Raw genomic sequence first — 18,841 nt, forward strand, 5'->3', positions numbered from 1 at the left:
GGGAAGGGAGAGCATTCCAGACGGCCACGGAAGCGCGTCTGGAAGCAGCGCGCGATGCGACGGCCGCCGTCTTCGTCCGACTGCTGAGCCAGAAGCCGCCGCCGCTGCTGCCGCCGCCGCTGCTGCTACGAGGATGATGATGGGAGTTGGCGTGATGGTGGTTTACGCTCCTTGACGAGATCAGCGCGGTGTTGTGGTTCATCGCTTGGAGAGGGCACATCTCTGCAAGTGAGGGTGATGTCCGACCAGGGTCAAAGGCAGCGGTGGAAAATCCACGTTTCTATGGCAGGAGCGAGGCCACCCAAAGGACAACAGCTGTTGACTTCTCCCACAAAGTGGCACAGCACTCATTTTGATGACACCCAGGAGAGGGATGATGATGGGTTATATCCCACTCCCTACACTGCACCGCCCACCCCCCTCCTGCACCCCCCCCCCCTCCTGCACCCGCCCCCCCCAAACCCCAACCAGGAGTTGAACTCGCAACCTTCCGACCGCGGGCCGATGGTCGAGACTAACAAAGGAACGGCAGCCGAGGCGATGCACCGCGCCCCAGAGGGCTACGTGGGCGGACCGCCACATCGTAGGAGACGTGGCGGTGGCGGCTTGGGGAGGCGTTCATCCAGCAGTGGATCGACCACGGCTGACGACGACGATGAGGCCGGCGGCGACGGTGACGACGGTGACGGACAGGCGAGGCGAGCCGAGCGCCGTCAGGACCCGCGCCGCCAAAACGGACCTGGGGGTCACCGACAGGTAAAGCTGACGGGTGACGGACGGTATGGTGCCGTCGCCAAGGCAACGCGCTCCCTCCGTCTCCCTCTCGCCACGAGCGGCCGAGCTGCGCACCTGCGGGTCGCCTCCGTCGCTCGTTTGTTGTTGTTGACAATGGTGTCGTTGTCACGCCAACGGTCGGCGCCCGGGGCAGCGACTCGACACGTCCGTCGATAACGCTTTGCCCCCAGAAAATGTAAACAAATCTCTCGATCCATGTATCTCTCCATCAGGGGGTGCCACTCAAAACATCGCAGTTTGTGGCGTTGAAGGTCACCACGCGTCGTCCCCGGCTGCTCCACTGAAGCCCACCGAGAGGTTCAATGGCAAAATCGCCCGATCCAGCGCCGGGTACTCGGAGGAGTTGAGGGGCGCGTGGACGGTGAACGCGCACGGACACACGGTGCGAGAGGGAGGATATTCGGTGAGAGAGGTGGGTGAATAGGTGAGTGAAGCGGGAGAGCAGGAGGAGGAAGGGTTAGTAAGTGATTCGGTGAGAGACAGAGGCAGGTAACCTCAAAACTCATTTTTTATTTGACCATGTAAGGGGCCCCACTGGGCAGTGCAGCTCTTTTTCAGAAGTGGCCACAGCTGACGGCTCAACCCAGTGGCTTGTCATCATCATCATCATCACGTGGAAGTGTATAGCAGGAGCCAAATACTCTCAACGGGTGACGTTGATTCTAAATGTGGGGGCAACAACCGGAGGACCCGGAGCAAAATCCACGTGACCATCCGTAGAGAGACACACGCAGACTCCAAATGTACAGCAGCAGCAGGCGTCAGGGTCAGGATTGAACCCACGACCTCATGCCACACCAGGCGAGGAGGTGAACATCTCCTCGCCACCGTGATGATGATGAGAGAGAGACACGCAAACTCCAAATATACAGCAGCAGGCGTCAGGGTCAGGATTGAACCCACGACCTCCTGCACACCAGGCGAGGAGGTGAACATCTCCTGGCCACCGCGGCGCCAAGTAGGTGAGTGAGTTGGTGAGTACAAACGCTCATTGTCTGAAAACATCTGGACATATATAGCACCGCAGAGCTCGGACAAAGTATGCTGAACTTTTTTCGCACCGTACGCAGCCAACCACGCTAATCGGAGTTGCGGGGGGGGAAGGACAACAGCACTAAACACAATCACGAGCTCCGCCAGGACTCGGCATGGGGGAGGTGGCGGCCCTCATCCAGCAGTGGACTGACGGGAGGGCTGACCGCTCACGCCCCGTGAGCCTCACGGTGGCTAGGAGATGTTAGATACCTCGCCTGGTGTGCAGGCGGTCGTGGGTTCGATCCAGACGCTGACTCCTGCTGTATATTTGGAGTCTGCGTCTCTCTCTCTCATCATCATCACGATGGCTAGGAGATGTTGACAACCTCGCCTGGTGTGCAGGAGGTCGTGGGTTCGATCCCGACCCTGACGCCTGCTGCTGTAAATTTGGAGTTTGCGTCTCTCCCACGTGGTCACTTGGATTTGTATCCAGGTCCTCCAGTTTTTCCCCCCACATTTAGAATCAACGTCACACATTTAGAGTATTTGGTTGCTGTCAATTTCCACGTTATGATGATGATGAGCCACTTCGTTGAGCTATCGTTTGTGACGGGCAGGTCGCCTCTGATAGAGAGTTACACAGCTCAGGGGGCCTTACCTGGCAACAAGATAAAAACTGCTTCGTTACTAAATCACCGCGTGGCAGATTTTGTACAATCGGCGAGTTTTCCACAACCTCATCCTCCTCCTCGCCGCCCTCCTCCCAGGAGGTTGCCGCTTGGTTGCCGGGGTCGGCGGAGCCGGTCGTCAAGGGAGACGCAGAGAGGGCGGCACCTCGCTCATCACCCCCCCCCCCCCGGCCGCTCCCCAGAGGTCCCTCCGCTGTGGCGGGCGCATCGTACTCCGCCTGACAACGGGCGACACGCGCTCGTTCCCCCCGCCCCCCCCCCAATTTACGATCGCTCGGCCAGGCGGCGCTAGGCTGAGGGGGCGAGAAGAAGGGATACGGTACACACACTCGCGCCCCGACCCCCTGGGCTACGGCTCCTGCGTACGGTTTAACCGATCCACCGCGTGTCCTATCCCCTCGGCTACGGCTCCCCCGTACGGCCAAGCTAATTCCTCACGTGCAATGAACCCCAGCAGCGGCGTTCCCTCAGGGGGAGGCTTGTCCACAGCCAACCCGGTCGTCAATCGACGTTGACACCGTACCATGGGATGTTCTCGTCCGCAGCTCCGTTAATTATCAACGGGAAGTGCGAGTTCCTTGCTGCTCAAATTGAGTGCCGAGGCATTGGTGCCCATCTCACGTTTCACTGCCCCGCAGAGACAGTGGTGGAGATTCCTGTGGCAGGGGAGGGCGAACGTATGCGTTGGACAAGCACTGTTGACTTACAACAACAACGACGACGACGACAACAACAACAACAACAACGACGACAACAACGACGACAACAACAACAACAACGACAACAACAACAACGACAACAACAACAACAACAACGACAACAACGACAACAACAACAACAACGGTGAGCATTTCATTGACCCCGACCCTAACGCCTGCTGCTGCATATTTAGAGTCTGCGTGTCTCTCTCCCCGTGGTCGTGTGGACTTTTCTATGGGTCCTCCGGGTTTTCCCTCCACATTTACAATTGACGTCACCACCACGCCTTTAGAGTCTTTGTCTGCTGCTATCAATTTCCACGTGACGATGACGACGATGATGACGAGCCACTTTCGTCGAGCCATCATCTGTGACGGCCTCGTCGCTTCTGACAAAGAACTGCACCGCTCAGTGAGGCCTTATCTGGCGACAATGACATTAAAATGGTTTTAAATAGTTGTTACTAGTAACCGCGCAGCACAACAACGGGACTTCACCCAAACCCCAGCACACGGGCCTCCGGGTCTCCAGGCTTTTCCCTAAAATCTCTGGAATCCCAAAGCTCCCACGCCCAACTACACATCTACAGGGGGCGGCATGGGGGGGGGGCAATGGAAGTGCGCGTTGGACGCGCCTGGCACACAGCCACCGGCTGTTAGCGCCGTCAGCGTCACCGAGAGGGAAAGTGGAGAACGACGGGGAATGATCACAAACAAGAAATAAAATAAAAACAGCAAACAAAAACAGGGAGGGCACACGGGCGGTGACTCTCGCTGCCGGGCACTCGAGCGGAACGGTGAGAGAGGGAGGGCAGCCCCTCCACCACCACCACCACAACTACAACCACCGCCACCACCACCACCACCACAACCACCACCACCACCACAATTACAACCACCGCCACCGCCACCACAACCACCACCAAAACTACAACCACCACCACAACTACACCACTGCCACAACCACCACCACAATTACAACCACTGCCGCCACCAAAGACAAAATACAAAGATCCCCCCCGTATAGGCTGCACAGACTGCTGGGGCAAGTGCTGTTTGCAATTAGCACCGATGAAGGCCGGCACGGCACACGAGGGGGTGGGTGACCAACACCACGCCCGACCGCCTTTGTCTCCCCAGTGGCGATGTTTATACACCGCACCAGCTACTCATGTGAGACTGAGTCGACGGGCGTTGGCCGTGAGCGGGGAATCAAACTCGGGTCGCCAGGTTCGCAGCGGAGCGTAGCGCCAACCAGCGGTGGCGGCAGCAGCAGGAGTGTGGTGGTGGTGGCGTAGCGGTGGTAGTGGTGCGGTAGCGGTGGTGGTGCGGTAGCGGTGGTGGTGGCGTAGCGGCGGTGGTGGCGTAGCGGTGATGGTGGCGTAGCGGCGGTGGTGGTGGTGCGGTAGTGGTGGTGGCGTAGCGGTGGTGGTGCGGTAGCGGTGGTGATGGTGTAGCGGTGGTGGTGGTGGCGTAGCGGCCGTGGTGATGGTGGCGTAGTGGTGGTGGTGGCGTAGCGGTGGTGGTGGTGGAGGCAGCAGCAGCAGCAGGTGTGTGGCGGTGCGGCTGCAGCGGCGGGGGCGGCGTCTTCCCTGGCGCGCGACCTCCGGCTCAACCCTGAACCCTGGGCGACCCCCCCCCCCCCCCCGAGTGTGGCGATCGCGACACAAAGGGCCCCCTTGAAAGCGCGGGCGGCGGCGGCGTGGGAGCCACGCGGGTCCGCGTCCGGAAATTACTGCGAGCCACTCGACCACCGTCACGCGCTCTCACCGGAACCCAGAGGAGCCGCCGCGCCGATTCCTGCCGAATTCTACCGCGGTGCGGGCGGAGTAACCGGACACCGCCGGCGTGCACAAAGCTCCCCGTTGTGTCCAACAGGCCCCTGTGCTCGAGGCGGGAGATCCCTTGCCAGTAACACCTGGAAATCCACGGAGCATGCGGTGGAACAAGCCCGACTCTGCTGATGAGACCCAGAGAGTCAAAGCCGGTTCGTTGGTTTGCTCGTTCGAACTGGGTGAATGTTGGAGTCCTGCTTATGACTGTGGTCATGAATGATACATAACGTCAACGATTCACCATTCGCAGCCTCTCTGTCGATCCACCGCTGGATGAATGCCTCCTCGCGCAACGTCGGTCGTGTGGCGGTTGTTTCACCGAAGCTCACCACGCTGGTCGGTGTGGGGCCGGCGAGCACGGGGCACGAGTCGGGAGGGGGCCCGGACCGGTTCGCACGGCGCTCGCCAACGCGGCCGGGAGTCGAACAACTCGGGTCGCGCGGTTCACAGCGCAGGATGCTAACCACCCCCCCCCCCACCACCACCCCCCCCCCCACCACCACCCCCCCCCACCACCACCCCCCCCACCACCACCCCACCACCCCCCCCAACTCCCCCCCCCAACTCCCCCCCACCACCACCCCCCCCCCACCACCACCCCCCCCACCACCACCCCACCACCCCCCCCAACTCCCCCCCCCAACTCCCCCCCCCCACCACCCCCCCCCCACCCCCCAACTCCCCCCCCAACTCCCCCCCCAACTAACTCCCTTCCACCACCCCCCCCCCCGACTCCCCCCAGCCTCTCCCCGCCAGGTCGCCGGGTGCATTAGCAGGTATGGTAATTACATCCGGAGACAGGGCGAGATTAGGATCAGTTCACATTTGGGATGTGGGTGCGGTGAGCGAGGCGGTGGCGGTGGCGGCGGCGAAAGATCAGTCGGACGGAATGCAGGAGCCAGGTTGGAGATGCGACGAGAGAGAGGAGGAGGTCAGGGGGCGAGGCGTCGCGCTCCCATTGGAAGCCTTTCAGAGAAGGCCCAAGGCCTGGACTGGGGCGAACAGTCAGAGCGGAAGGCTCGCCCAAGGGTGGATGAAGCGAAAGCGGTGAGAGATCCGTGCGGTGAAAATGAAGGGGAAGGCACGGGGGATAGAGTCTGGAAGAAATCCAACTGGGACAGGGGACCCCCCCCACCCACCCCGCTCTCGTGCAGAGGACCCAAGAAGAAGAATAGAACGCCACGTGAAGTCGCGCACGTGACGACACAGAGACACGGGACGCCTCACCCTCCCATTACGCTCCGAGGCGTTGAAACGGGGAGGGAGGAGGGGAGGGAGGAGGGGTGGGACCCACCCGGGTGGGACCCCCCCCCCGCCCCGGCGACGTCGGCGAGACGTTCACGAGGGCGTTTTGTTCACTCGCGACAAATTGACGGCGCGGTCAAGATCGCGGCGGAACGTTCACGAGCCAACGTTCACGTTTTTCCTTCTCCCGCGTGCGAAACCGCCGCAGTGAGAAACTTCCTCAACGCGCACAGCGGCACAGGCGTGCGTCAGGTCCGTCCGTCCGCCGGTTGTCGGCGCGCGAGGAATTCACCGAAGCGCGTTCGGCGTCGAGGAAGAGGAGGAACGAGGCCGCGGCCGCCCCTCGCCGAGGAGAGCGAACAAGGCGGGGGATGCGTTCCCCCTCCCCCCTCCCACCCCGTCAACAAGAACGTGGAGGTTCAGGGGCTTTCAAAGGGCGGGCGTCAAGGGGGACAAGCCCGCTGCGAGGATTTCAGCTCGTGCCCCTAGAATTTGTTGTTATTGTCAAACGCAAAAACATAAAAAAAATTCGCAACGAGCCCCGCCCCCCTCCCCCCACCGGAACGTTTCACTGCGAGCCGCCATCTGCAGCTGCACGGGCACGCGGAGTTCATCTCTCGGCGTCGTCACGTTCACCGCCAGCTGCCTGGCGCGCCCGGCGCGCCGATATCGGGGACGTGACGTTTGGCACGGCGCCACTCACGGCGAGGAGGAGGGGGGCTGAACGGCGGAGAGGAGGGAGGGCAGCAAAAAAACAAGAAAGGGACCCCCCCCCACCCCCCGCTAGGGGGAGCGGGAAGGAGTCGGGGGGGGGGTACCTAAGCAGAAATTATTTTTGGTGTGCGTCACGTGATGATGAACAGTGCCGTGGTGAGGGTGGGAGGATGCGGCAGCGGCTGGGATGGGAAGGAACGCAGTGGTGGGGCTGGAGGTTTATGCTTTTGTAGAGTGGTGCCGATGCCTCTAGAGCGAGGGGGGGGGAGGGGGAAATGTCGAGTGCCGGCTCCGACAACAGACATTGCATTCTGGACAAGCTGCTTAATTGTATCACAGTTGTGTGAAATAATTACACGAACAGACTTATTACAATTCAAATGGTATTTCGTTCGACGAGCTTCAATTGGCGTTTGTTGCACCACCATTGCGTCATGAACCTGTGGCCCCCCCCCCTCTGATCGAGTCGGGGCCCTGGGCTTCCGCTTTGTTTGGTCTCTGCTCAGAGGGACCAATCTGACACCGAGTGTGTGGGGGGCCTCACTCCCGATTGCCGGTAGACTCGCACTGAATCGTGACAATTCATCAACTCGCTATAACTAGACGATGTTTTTATTTGACAGTTAAGGCCCCAACTGAACTATGCAGCTCTCTTTCAGAAGCCGCCTGGCTACCACACTTGATAGTCCAACGAAGCGGCTCACCACCATCATCATCGTCATCGTCGTCATTGTCGTGTGGACATTTATAGCAGCCAAATACTCTCAACGCGTGACGTCGATTCTAAATGTGGGGACAAAGAACCGGGGGACCCAGAAGAAAAATCCACGCGGCCACGGGGAGAGAGACGCAAACTCCCAATACACAGCAGGCGTCGGGGTCGGGATCGAACCCACGACCTCCTGCATACCAGGCGAGGTAGTTAACATCTCATAGCCACTGTGATGCCCATTTGCCCGTGTGGCAAAAGCAAACGGGACGGACTTTCGGCAAACACCGGGGGGGGATGGACCCGGGATGCCGGGCAGCAAGAGGGAAGAGCGCTCCGGAGCGCTCCCGTGGGCACCGTCCCCGCGCCCGCCCCGTGCCCACGCCGGCCACAGCGAGGCCGTCCCAATTCATTAAACTCCACTCCATTAAGAGCTCCATTGTGGCCTGAGGTTTGTGTTCCCAGGGCCCCTCGTGCTGGAGCAGGGCTAATACAGATTTATCGATCAATCGCCACTTCCCATGCAGCCCGCATCGCTGGAGCCTCTCCCCCCTGCTCCCGCTCCACCTCCTCCTTGCTCGTCCTCTCCTCGTCCTCCTCAGCTCATCCCCCACCTCCTCCTCCTTCTCCTCGCCCTCGAGATGGGCCGGCCCATTCCGCCAGCTCCCGTCCGCGGAACCGGCTGCCCGCGTGCTTGAGAGCAATCGTAAGCAGCCACCATATATCCACCGTTGGATAAATGTCCCCCACCACCGAGCCATCGCCACCTCTCGCGTGATCTCGGCGGATATCCGGACGCCCCGCGAAGGGAGGAGCTCGCGAACGTCGCCGCCGGCGCTGCGTGCCACAAGGACACCCCCCCCCCTCCCGCGCACGTCGATCGCGATCTGTCCGCCGCTGGATGGAATGCCCCCCCCACCTCCCTCTCCTCCGAGCCGTCGCCGCGTCCGTCGCGCGTGCGGTGCGGCGTTCCGCCCGGAGCCTGCGCCGCGCTCGAGACGATTTCACCGCTCCGGCCGCGTCTCCCGGCGTCCCCTCTCGACCGTCGGCCATCGTCGCTTCTGGCCGCGACGAGTCCTGCCCCGGGCGCGGCTCCCACCCGCTCCTCTTTCTGCCTCTCGGCCTAACCGCCGGCGTGCGTCGCTCCCCGGCGCACCTCTTTTTCCCCGCAGTTTTCGTTCCGCTTTTGCCCGCCGAGCGCCCGCGCGCCATTCCGACCCCGCCGCCGCCGCAACAGGAATCGGGCGAACGCCATCGCCCTCTCCCTCCCTCCCCCTGGGGTCACGCGGGGGTCGCCGGAGGGGGTCACGGCGGTGGCGTCGCCCGCCGGAGAGAACCGGCGTGCGCCGCCCGCGCGCCGCACGGAGGGGTTAATCTGTGGGCGCGGCGCGTCTCGTTTAGACGGGGCTGACAACGCACCTCAGTGCGAGGCGACATTAGCGGGGCGGTGTAATTGAATGGGAAATGCTGTTTGCTTGTTAATGGTGCCACCCACAGCTCAGAATATTGCTTTTGCCAAAGGTGTTAATGACCTCTCCTTTCCTCTTTGGTGATTATCACCTTCTCATGTCTCCTCGAGGCACCGAAATTAAAAGGGCTGCGATGCCTTTCTCACTCTCTCTCTCACCCTCTCTCTCACTCTCACTCTCTCGCAACAATGAAACTTTTTTAGATTATTATTTTTTTCGGTGACGTGGCTCGAGGCTTTCAATAATTGATGAGGTTCATCAGATCGGCTCACGCCGGTTCACAATCGTCAGCGATGGTGACGGCGACGGCCCCCCCCCATCACCCCCCAACCCCACCCCTCCACCATCACCACCCCCCCCCCCCCAAAAGAAAACCACTCAAATATTATTTTGCTCGCGCGACGAGCGATGATGAAGACGGCTCATCAAGCGCAGGGGGAGGATGGAGGGGCTGGCTGATTGCGGCAGCGACACGCGGATGGGGGTGGGGGGGGGGAGGTGCGCGCGGTTGGGGAGGTGCAGACAATGTCATCTCATTATGTCGGCGAGCGTGCAATTTGTGCCGCAGAGCGTCGGGTTTTTTTCCTTTTTCCCTCCTCGCCGCCACCGCTCGTCACGGCAGCGGGGCCCCGCCACGCCGCGGGTTGTCAATTAACGGTGACAATTACGGCGAGGGACCGGCACGCGGAGACGCGCACGCCACCGGGAGGGCCTGGGCTCGGCGCGGAGAGAGCGACACTCGCGACGGCGGTGATGGCGGTGGTGGCGGTGATGGCGGTGGTGATGGCGGTGGTGGCAGTCGGTAGCGATGGCGGTGGCGATAGCGATTGTGATGGCGATGGTGATGATGGCGATGGTGGTGATGGTGGTGATGGCGGTGGTGGTTGGTGGTGATGGCGGTGGTGATTGCGGTGGTGATGGCGGTGGTGATTGCGGTGGTGATGGCGGTGGTGGTTGGTGGTGATGGCGGTGGTGGTGGCAGTGGCAGTCGGTAGTGATAGCAATGGTGATGATGGCGATGGTGGTGATGGTAGTGATGGCGGTGGTGATTGCGGTGGTGGTTGGTGGTGATGGCGATGGTGATGGCGATGGTGATTGTGGTGATGGTGGTGATGGTGGTGATGGCGACGGTGATGGTAATGGCGATGGTGGTGATGGCGACGGTGATGGTAATGGCGATGGTGGTGATGGCGGCGCTGGCGGGGGAAAGGGGCAGGGCTCCCGTTTGCTTGGCTCAAGGGTCAGCTGATGAACCGGCTGCACGCGCTGGTGCCACCAGCGGAGGGATGGAGGGTGGGGGGGAGGGGGATAGGGGACTTCGTGCCTCTCCAGCATGGAGGCATTAGGCCGGCGGTTCCCAACCGTGTTGGGACGTCGGCCCCCCAATCACGGCCGTTTGTTCCCGTGCCCCCCACCCCCACCACCCCCCACCCGAGCTCACCACCAGGGCGCCGCGCTACGGCGGGAGGTCGGGAATAGAACCCGGCGACCTGGGTTCGATTGCCGCTCATGTCCACCAACACCAGTGACGATTACACGGTCTAACACAATTTTTGTTGCTGGGTAGTAAGTGTTATTTCATAATTGCTGATGCCTAAAAAGTACACAAAATGGCTATTATTCCCCACAAACTTTGCTTTTGTGACCAGGGCAGTGATATTTTGAAATGTACCTATTTAAATGAGAAAACGGGCGAATTTGTGTCTTTTCGTTCACATAAAGTCAGAAAAAAACAACATATGAATCAAAATTAACATGTATTTATCCTGAAGTAATACAAAAAATACTGCAAAAGATTTAGAAGTTAATAGTTTTTCGAGATAATTATCCGAACCGTTCATGGCCTTCCCCTAGGTCGACTCAGCCTCAAATGAGTACCTGGTACGGTGTGTAAACATCGCCACTGGGGGGACAAAGGCAGCCGGGCGTGGTGCAGGCCACCCACCCCCTCGTGTACCACAGTGCTGGCCTTCATAGGTGCTGCTCGCTAACAGCACTTGCCCCGACAGTCTGTCAAGGCTATACGGGGGATCTTTGTCTTTCTGTGAGTGAAGGCATTGTGTAGTAGGGGGAGATTTATCGGGTTTTTTTTCACTTCACACATCCCGTCGGCCACACTGCCTCCCTGGAAGCGCGCAACGCCTCAGAGCGAACAAAACACTCCGGCGTGACGAGCGAGCGACTTTGCCGAGCCAGCGATGGGGCGAGTCGCAATGAATACTTTCACAAAGGGGACAAATCCCACGGGGAGCCCCCACAGGGAACCCGGCCGCGCCGCGCCACCGGCCGCGAGCCGACGGCGAACTCGGCGCGATCGGCGAGAGCGAGACGGACGCTCCGCCGAAACCCCGAAGAATCTCCCGGGGGGTGGCGGGGGGGCGGAGAGGGACGATCTAGCGAGCGCGACCGCGCGACGATCTCGCGACCGCGCCGGCACGGGCGACGGCACCGGCGACGGCACCGGCAGGGGCCAACGGCGCTTGTATTCGAACCGGGCCCCGCCCTGTTGCACGTCCAATTTCCGGCACCTCACACCGGCCACAGTTGGCTACGTACATTTGTTGAACTTCTTTTGCACCGTACGTAGCTAACCGTGCTAATCGGAGGTGCGTGGTGATGGACAACAAACTGAGCACAAGAAGCAATTCTCGAGATGCGAGTTTCCAATCGAGATGAGGTTGCACGAGCGCAACCTGAACGCTCGCATCCAGCTGCCGGACCCATTCTCACACTCGGGCCCTGAGATGCCGTCGCGTGCCGGGCAGGGCACGGGAGCACGGAAGGCTGCGGGGCAGCCAGGGCAAGGCGACTCAGAGAGAGTGGAGCACGGGCGGGAGGGCGGGAGGGCGGCAGGGAGTCCAGCTCGGGGTCGCCGGATTCGTCGCGCGGCGCTGCTAACCGCTGCACCACCGCTCTCCACACACACGCACGCACGCACACACGTGCGCGCACGCACACACACGCACGCGCGCACACGCACACACACAAGCGCGCTCCTCTCACCTTGGCTACGAGTTCTTCCCGTTATCAGCAGACGTCGCCCGCTGGCCACCGCCGCCGCTGCTGCCGCCGCCTCCTCCTCCCCCGCTCCTGCCGTGGTGAGCACGGCTCCTCGTCAGCTTGACGGCGCGACCGCCGCCGCCGTCTCCGTCACTCGACCCCCGCCCGCACCCGTCGCTGCCCCTCACCGGCAACGCCAGCGCCGCCTTCTCCGCCTCCTCCCCCCCTTCGTTCCTGCCACCCGGCGCCACTTTGGCGCCGCCGCCACCGCCGCCGTCGTCGTCCGCCGCGGTTGCCGGCGCCCTCCCGCGCGACGCCCACTCCCGCAGCCGCTCCTCCGACACGCCGGGCAGGTCGCCCACCTGGAAGCCCAGGTGGGACTCCAGGTGGGCCACGTAGGCGGCGGGCGAGCGGAACTGCAGCGCGCAGCCGGCGCAGTAGAACACCGGGTGGTCCGTGTCCATGTGCTTGAGGAACTTGGTGCCGCCGCTCTTCTTGATCTGGTACTTGACGTTGGCCAGCCAGTGGCTGATGGTCGTCACGCCGACGCCCGTCAGCCGGGCGACGCTGGCGCGCGCCTTGCTGCTCAGGTCCGGCACGACGTACTTCCCGTCCCCGCTCCTCCGCAGGCCGGCCACCAGCTGCGCCTGCAGCAGCAGCAGGTGCTGCGGGTTCCAGCTCGACTGGCGCCCCTTGCGCTTGCGCCCGTTGGCCGGGTCGTCCGCCTCCTCCGCCGCGCTGCTGCCGCCGCTGCCGCTGCCGCCGCCGCTGCAGCCGCCGCCGCGTCCGTCCGCGTCCGACCTCTCCGAGCCGGTGCTGGACGGGGCGCGAGGCGGCTTCGGCGGCGGCTGGCGCCCGGGCGTCGGCGTGACGCGGCCGTCCGTTTGCCCGTTGGCGTCGCCCTTCGCCGACTTGGTGAGGTCGATGGGCTGGTCCGATGACCCGCCTCCGACGCCTCCGACGCCGCCGACGCCGCCGTCCTCCTGCCGCCGGCGGTGCCGGTAGAACGACGCCTCCAGCGGCTCGGAGCTCCGCGCCTGCGCGGGCGGCGTGGCGGCCACCAGCTTGTCCAGCAGCCCGCTGCTCATCTTGTACAGCATGGAGATGGGGTCGGTGACCGGCGCCGTCGGCTTGGCCACTTTGCCCAGGTGGGCATTCATCACCGACTGCAGCGCGCTCAGCGGGTTCACCGGCGCCTTCTCGGGCGGTTGGTAGCAGCTTACCGCCGGAAAACCCTTGCCCTGTTCGCCGGCGGTCGCACCGCCGGCGCCACCGGCGCCGCCGGCGCCCGCCTCCTTGTGAGCGTTCCTCGAGGTGTCCCTCCTCTTGGCCGGCGCGCCGTCCCCCCCGTGCCTGTGGCTGCCGCCCCTCGCCGAGCTCCGTGCCCTCTTCACGTCCGGGCCGCCCTCGCTTTTTGCCGCGGCTGCGGCTGCGGCGGCGGGCGCGGCGACGAGCGGCGACTTTACCCCCGCGCGCGTCCGGCTCTCCTCCGCCTTCTGGATGTTCCCCGACACCTTCTTCACCAGCTCCTCCATCGCGTGCACCTTGCTGCGTGGCGCTGGCTGCGCACTCGCTCCGCCAGTCCCCGGCTCCGGTGCAGCCACTACGGCTGTCGTCGTCGGCGCCGGCTGCTGCTGCTGTTGCAGCTGCTGCTGCTGTTGCAGCTGCTGCTGCTGCTGGTGCAGCTGCTGCTGCTGTTGCAGCTGCTGCTGCTGCTGTTGCAGCTGCTGCTGCTGCTGGTGCAGCTGCTGCTGCTGCTGCTCCACCTTCGGAGCTAGGAGCTCCTTGGCCGGCTCGTCGGGCCGGCCCGGCCGCACCAGGCCGGGGATCTGGTAGGCGGCGTGGATGCTGGGGTAGCCGCCCCAGCTGGGAGCGCCGTTCTGCGCCTTGTCGATGGCCGACGACACCATGCTCTCGAGCGACTTGAGGATGTCGCGTCCGGCTGCGGCGCCGCTGCTGCTGCCCAGGTCCTCCTCACGCAGGTACCGCGAGAACGGCTCCCCCTCCCCGCCCGTGCAACCGCCGGCGGCGCTCCCCCGGCCGCTCCCCTCTCTCGCGCTCTTGCCGCCGCCGTCTTCCTTGCCCGCCGCTCCGCGCGATGCCTCGTCCGGCATCCGCTGCACCGCCAGCGCCGCCGCCGGGTCCTTGGCGGGCGACGCCGCCGGCGGCGTCGGGACGGGCGAGCTCGGGGGGCTCCCCCCGCCGGCCGCCGGCGCTTCGCGGGGGCCGCCCCCCGCGGGCGACGCCCTGCGGGCGGGGCGGCGCGGCGACGGGGACGCCGGGGGCCCATTGGGCGCCCGCTGCGGGGACGGCGGCGGCCCGGGGAGGGACGCGGACGGGGAGGCCGGAGGCTTGGGGCGCGGCTCCGTCGCGGCGGGCGCCGGCGGTTTGTGGCCGGCGGCGGCGGTCGGCACGGCGACGCTACTCGGAAGCGGCTGCACCGCCTGCACCGCCTGCACCTTGGCGTCGTGCGACGACGGCGGCGCCGGCGGCGGCTGCTGCTGCTCGAAGGCCACGTGCTTGCCCTTCTTGAGTGCGGAGCTGGTGACCTTGAGGAAGTGTCCCGTCACCATCATGTGCGCCGTCAGCTGCTGCAGCGTGTCGTGCGAGCTGCCGCACTCCATGCACTTGAGGATCTGCGACTTCTTCGCCTCGAATTGCCACGCGTAGCTCGCGCCATTCTGGTAGCCGCACCGGCTGTTCGACGGCGCTCCCTGCTGCCCCGGCTTGGCCTTTCCCGCCGGCGAAGCGCGGTCGGAGGACGGTGCCGACCCGGCGCCCTTGCGCTCCGATCCCGCGTCGCCGAGGCGGTGCCCGTCGGCCTGCGCCTTCTTCTTGACGGCCGGGCCGGGCCTGGCGGCGTGGCCCGCGCCGGCGGCGGCGGCGGCGGCCGAGAACGGCTCCTTGAGCGGCAGCTTCTGGTAGTGCTTCGTGCGGATCATGTGCACGCTGAGGTCCTGCAGCGACTCGAACGAGTGACCGCAGCACATGCACTTGAGCACCTTCTGCGCCTCCCGCTCGCTCTCCATGTCCACCAGCGAGCGCTTGCGCGCCTTGGACCAGCGGCGGTCGCGGTGCCCGTCGCGGTCGACGTTCTCGTCGCGGTAATGGCCCGTCTCGCTCATGTGCACCGTCAGCTGCACCAGCGTGTCGTACGCGCCGCTGCAGTCCTTGCACCGGAACTTGCTGGCGCCCGTCGCCGCCGGCGGGCTCGGCCGACCGCCCGGCGCGTGCGCCGCCGCACGCGCCGTGCCGGGCCCCCCGGTCCCCGCGGACGACGCCGACGCCGACTCGGCGTGCTTGCCGGGAGCCCCGGCGTGCTGCTGCATAGTCCGCGCCACCGCCGCACGGTGCCAGTTGAAGGCGCCTCCGCCGCCCCCGGTGCCCCCCCCGCCCCCGCCGCCCCCCGCCGCCGCCGTATCTGTCGGCGTTGACGCCGCTGTTTGCGCCGCCGCCGCCAGATTTGCCGAGCGCCGGCGGGCCGTGGCCGTAGCCCACGGTGGACCAGTAGGGATGGGAGAGCAGGCTGGCGTAGATGGCCTTCATGTGCGCGAAGCTCTCCCGCGCCAGGCCGCCGTCGGCGCCGTTCTCCTTGCGCTCGTCGGGCCGCGCCGGCCGCTTCTCCCCGAGTGACGGCGCCGTCCTGCCGGCGTCGCACGCCCGCGGCTCCGCCTCCGCCCGCCCCTTTTTCTCGTCACCGCGGTCGGATTTCGCCGGGTCCTCGGCACCGTCGGAGACCGCGGCGCCGGCGCCGCCGGCCTCGCCGGCGCCCGCGTCGGTCGAGTCTTTGCGGAGGGGTTTTGCCGGCGCCACCGCCGCCGCTACCGTGTCGCCAGCTCGCTTCGCGCGCCCGTTGCAGTCCTCGTCCGTCCGGGGAGGATCGGCTCCTCCTCCACCACCCGCCGGCGCCGGCGGCGCCTCGGGCAGCTCCGAGGCGGCGTCGTCTTTGGCGCCCGAGTCGCTGACCTCCGACCTCTCCTCGTCCTCTCCGTCATTCCCAGATTGCAGCAGCTCATCCTCCGACAGGAACGCTGGGATACAAGCGGGGGTCAATTGATTGATAGATTGTGCGTGTCAAAATGTCACCGTGCTCATCAGAGGTGCGGGGGAAAGACAACAAAACTAAACGCAGTTATGACAAAAATTATTACAGGTGATTTACCCTTTCTGCCACTAAAACAGGAGGTGTTCAGATGTTCAAACACCAAATAGAAACCTTTTGCAAGGAATCACACACAGTACGTGTGGTGAGCATGCAAACCAACGCGCTCCGATAAGAAACTTGCAGGCTTCTTTAGGGCCTAGTCTCACCAGTATCAGAAACTAAACACACACGGTGGCTAGGAGATGTTAACTCCCTCGCCTGGTATACAGGTGGTCGTGGGTTCGATCCCGACCCTCACGACGCCTGCTGCTGTATATTTGGAGTCTGCGTCTCTCTCCCCGTGGTCGGGTGGATTTTTCTCCGGCCCTCCGGTTTTCCCCTCCATATTTAGAATCAACGTCACGCGATGATGATGATGATGATGAGAAGCCACTTTCGTTGCGCTATTGTTTGTGATGGCCACGTCGCTTCTGAAAAAGAGTCACACGGCTCAGTTGGACTTTACGTGGCTGCTATAAATGTTTCCAGTTTAAGTTCTGGCCATTTACCCCGCAGGTTCTATTTATCGCCCGCCCTCCCTTGCACAGGGGTGGCGCATTGCGACCTACGGATGAAATGCGCCGCTTGGCACACGTCAATTATTGTTGTTGTTGTCGTCGCTGCTGCTGCCGTTGTGATGCGACGACACGGTAAACACCGCCAACGCCGGCGCGTTGTCAGGGGAACCGCGAACGCATTGTTTACGGCCGACGGCGATCCGTCAACATTTACACGGAGCGTAAGTGGGGAGGGAAAAAAATGAATTATCCCAATCCCGTAACGACAGCGCCGGAGAGCGAGCGACTGCTTTGAGAAATGATTTCCCATTGTACCACGGCCTGGCCAATTATGCAAATCAGACATTTAAATTCTATTTCAATTAAGTCATTACCAAAGCGGCAGGAATGTCATTATAACCTTGCTCGTTAGAAAGCAAGTGGGTGGGGCGGGCGGGCGGGTGGGCGGGGAGTCAGGGAATGGCCGCCGCATAGTTTATTGCCGGGCTGCGTTACGACCGGAGCGGAGGAGCCGTTATGTAACGCGGTGCTGGGAGCGTCGCAATGGCGCGTTAAAAGAATAATAATAAAAATAATAAAATAATGACAGAACTTCACTCTCACGTCGTTTCTCGAGCTCCCCCCCCCCCGGCACACCACGTCACCCGGGCTGGACCGCCCCAAAGTTTTCGCTCCCGCGTGCCAGCGGATCATCTTGGTGGAAGTCAAGTTCAGATGCCGCTCTCTCCAGCGCCAGGTCACCGGCACCTCGCCGGGTCACCCGGACCCCCTGCCCCATCCACCAACACAACCCCCCCCCCTCCCCCATGCCGTGCACGTTTATATCAAACAATTCGATTTTGCGGGTAAAGACCGACACTATTCATTTATCACTGACCAATCAGCAGTCCCCTCCCCCGCACCCCTCACCACCAGCACCCTGGTGGTGGCGGCCACGTGCAGGACACGGTGATGAGTGGCCTCCGGCCTCGCCCGCCGGAGAGACCTCGGATGAACGCGGCGGCGGCGATCAGCCGAGGCCTTACCCCCCAGCTACGACCATGCCAAGCCCTGCCCCTATCACTGCCCCTATCACTGCCCCATCACTGCCCCTATCACTGCCCCCTTCTCGTTACGTGAAGACTAATATTACTGCCGCCTTCACGGAATGCCATCCGCATTCCCACTGGGTTATTTGCCGTAGTTTCTGGGTAAAAAAAAAAAAATCACCGGCGTCGCCCTCGGGAAAACCGCGGGGTCACAGGGGTCAACGGGGAACATGCTCGAGGTCAGATGTCAGGGGTCAAGCCCAGGGCACAGCGGTAACTAGGAGATGTCAACTACCTCGCCTGGTTTTCAGGAGGTCGTGGGTTCGATTCCGACCCTGACGCCTGCTGCTGTATATTTGGAGTTTGCGTCTCTCTCTCTGTCTCTCTCCCCGTGGTCACGTGGATTTTTGTCTCCACGCAACGACAAGCCACTTCGCTGAGCCATCATCAGTGATAGCCAGGTCGCTTCTGAAAAAGCGCTACACGTGTAGCTCAGTGAGCCTTAGCTGGTAACATAAAAAAAATAAACGATTTCCTGACTCATGGCCAGATTACGATAGTACAGCAAGTGGGTGTATTCCCATCTGTGCAAAGATTTAGTGGCCCCATCCCCCGCCTGCCCCCCGCTGACGCTGCGCGGTTCACGCTCCTGGGCGTGTCGCCGCGACGCGTCCTGCCCAAGGCCCCACTTTTAGTTTGGGTGACGTCATCAACCTGTGCTTGCCCTCTAACCCACGTCTCCCCCCACCCCCCCAACTCTCTCTCTTTCTCTCTCTACCCCACACGATCTCATCCCGAGCGTGCACCGACGATTTGTTGGGGTCCCCTGCGGCCGGTCGCCCGGGATATTTGACGCAGCAGCGGCAGCGGCAGCGGCAGCGGCAACGAAGGCGGTCAGTGAGTTTAAAACTCAGTAGGCTTTTACGACCACTATTATCCATAGCAGAGGTTAGATCGCGTAAATATATAAATGTGACGTTAACGCCGCCACCACCCGACACAGCCGATGAGTAAGGTTTGCC

At 63.0% G+C, this 18,841-nt stretch overlaps 1 protein-coding gene across 1 annotated transcript in view; it reads right to left on the reverse strand.

Annotated features, from left to right (window-relative positions):
• LOC144951768 (teashirt homolog 3-like) overlaps positions 1-18,841 on the reverse strand; it is a 79,499-nt gene that overhangs the window by 16,519 nt on the left and 44,139 nt on the right. The window contains 2 exon segments of the mRNA XM_078882132.1: positions 12,133-15,533; positions 15,535-16,160. Coding sequence (XP_078738258.1) covers positions 12,138-15,533; positions 15,535-16,160 — 4,022 coding nt within the window. The 3' untranslated portion in view covers positions 12,133-12,137.

This window comes from Lampetra fluviatilis, chromosome 63 (genome assembly GCF_964198595.1).
Source record: "Lampetra fluviatilis chromosome 63, kcLamFluv1.1, whole genome shotgun sequence".
In the NCBI taxonomy this organism is placed as follows: Eukaryota; Metazoa; Chordata; class Hyperoartia; order Petromyzontiformes; family Petromyzontidae; genus Lampetra; species Lampetra fluviatilis.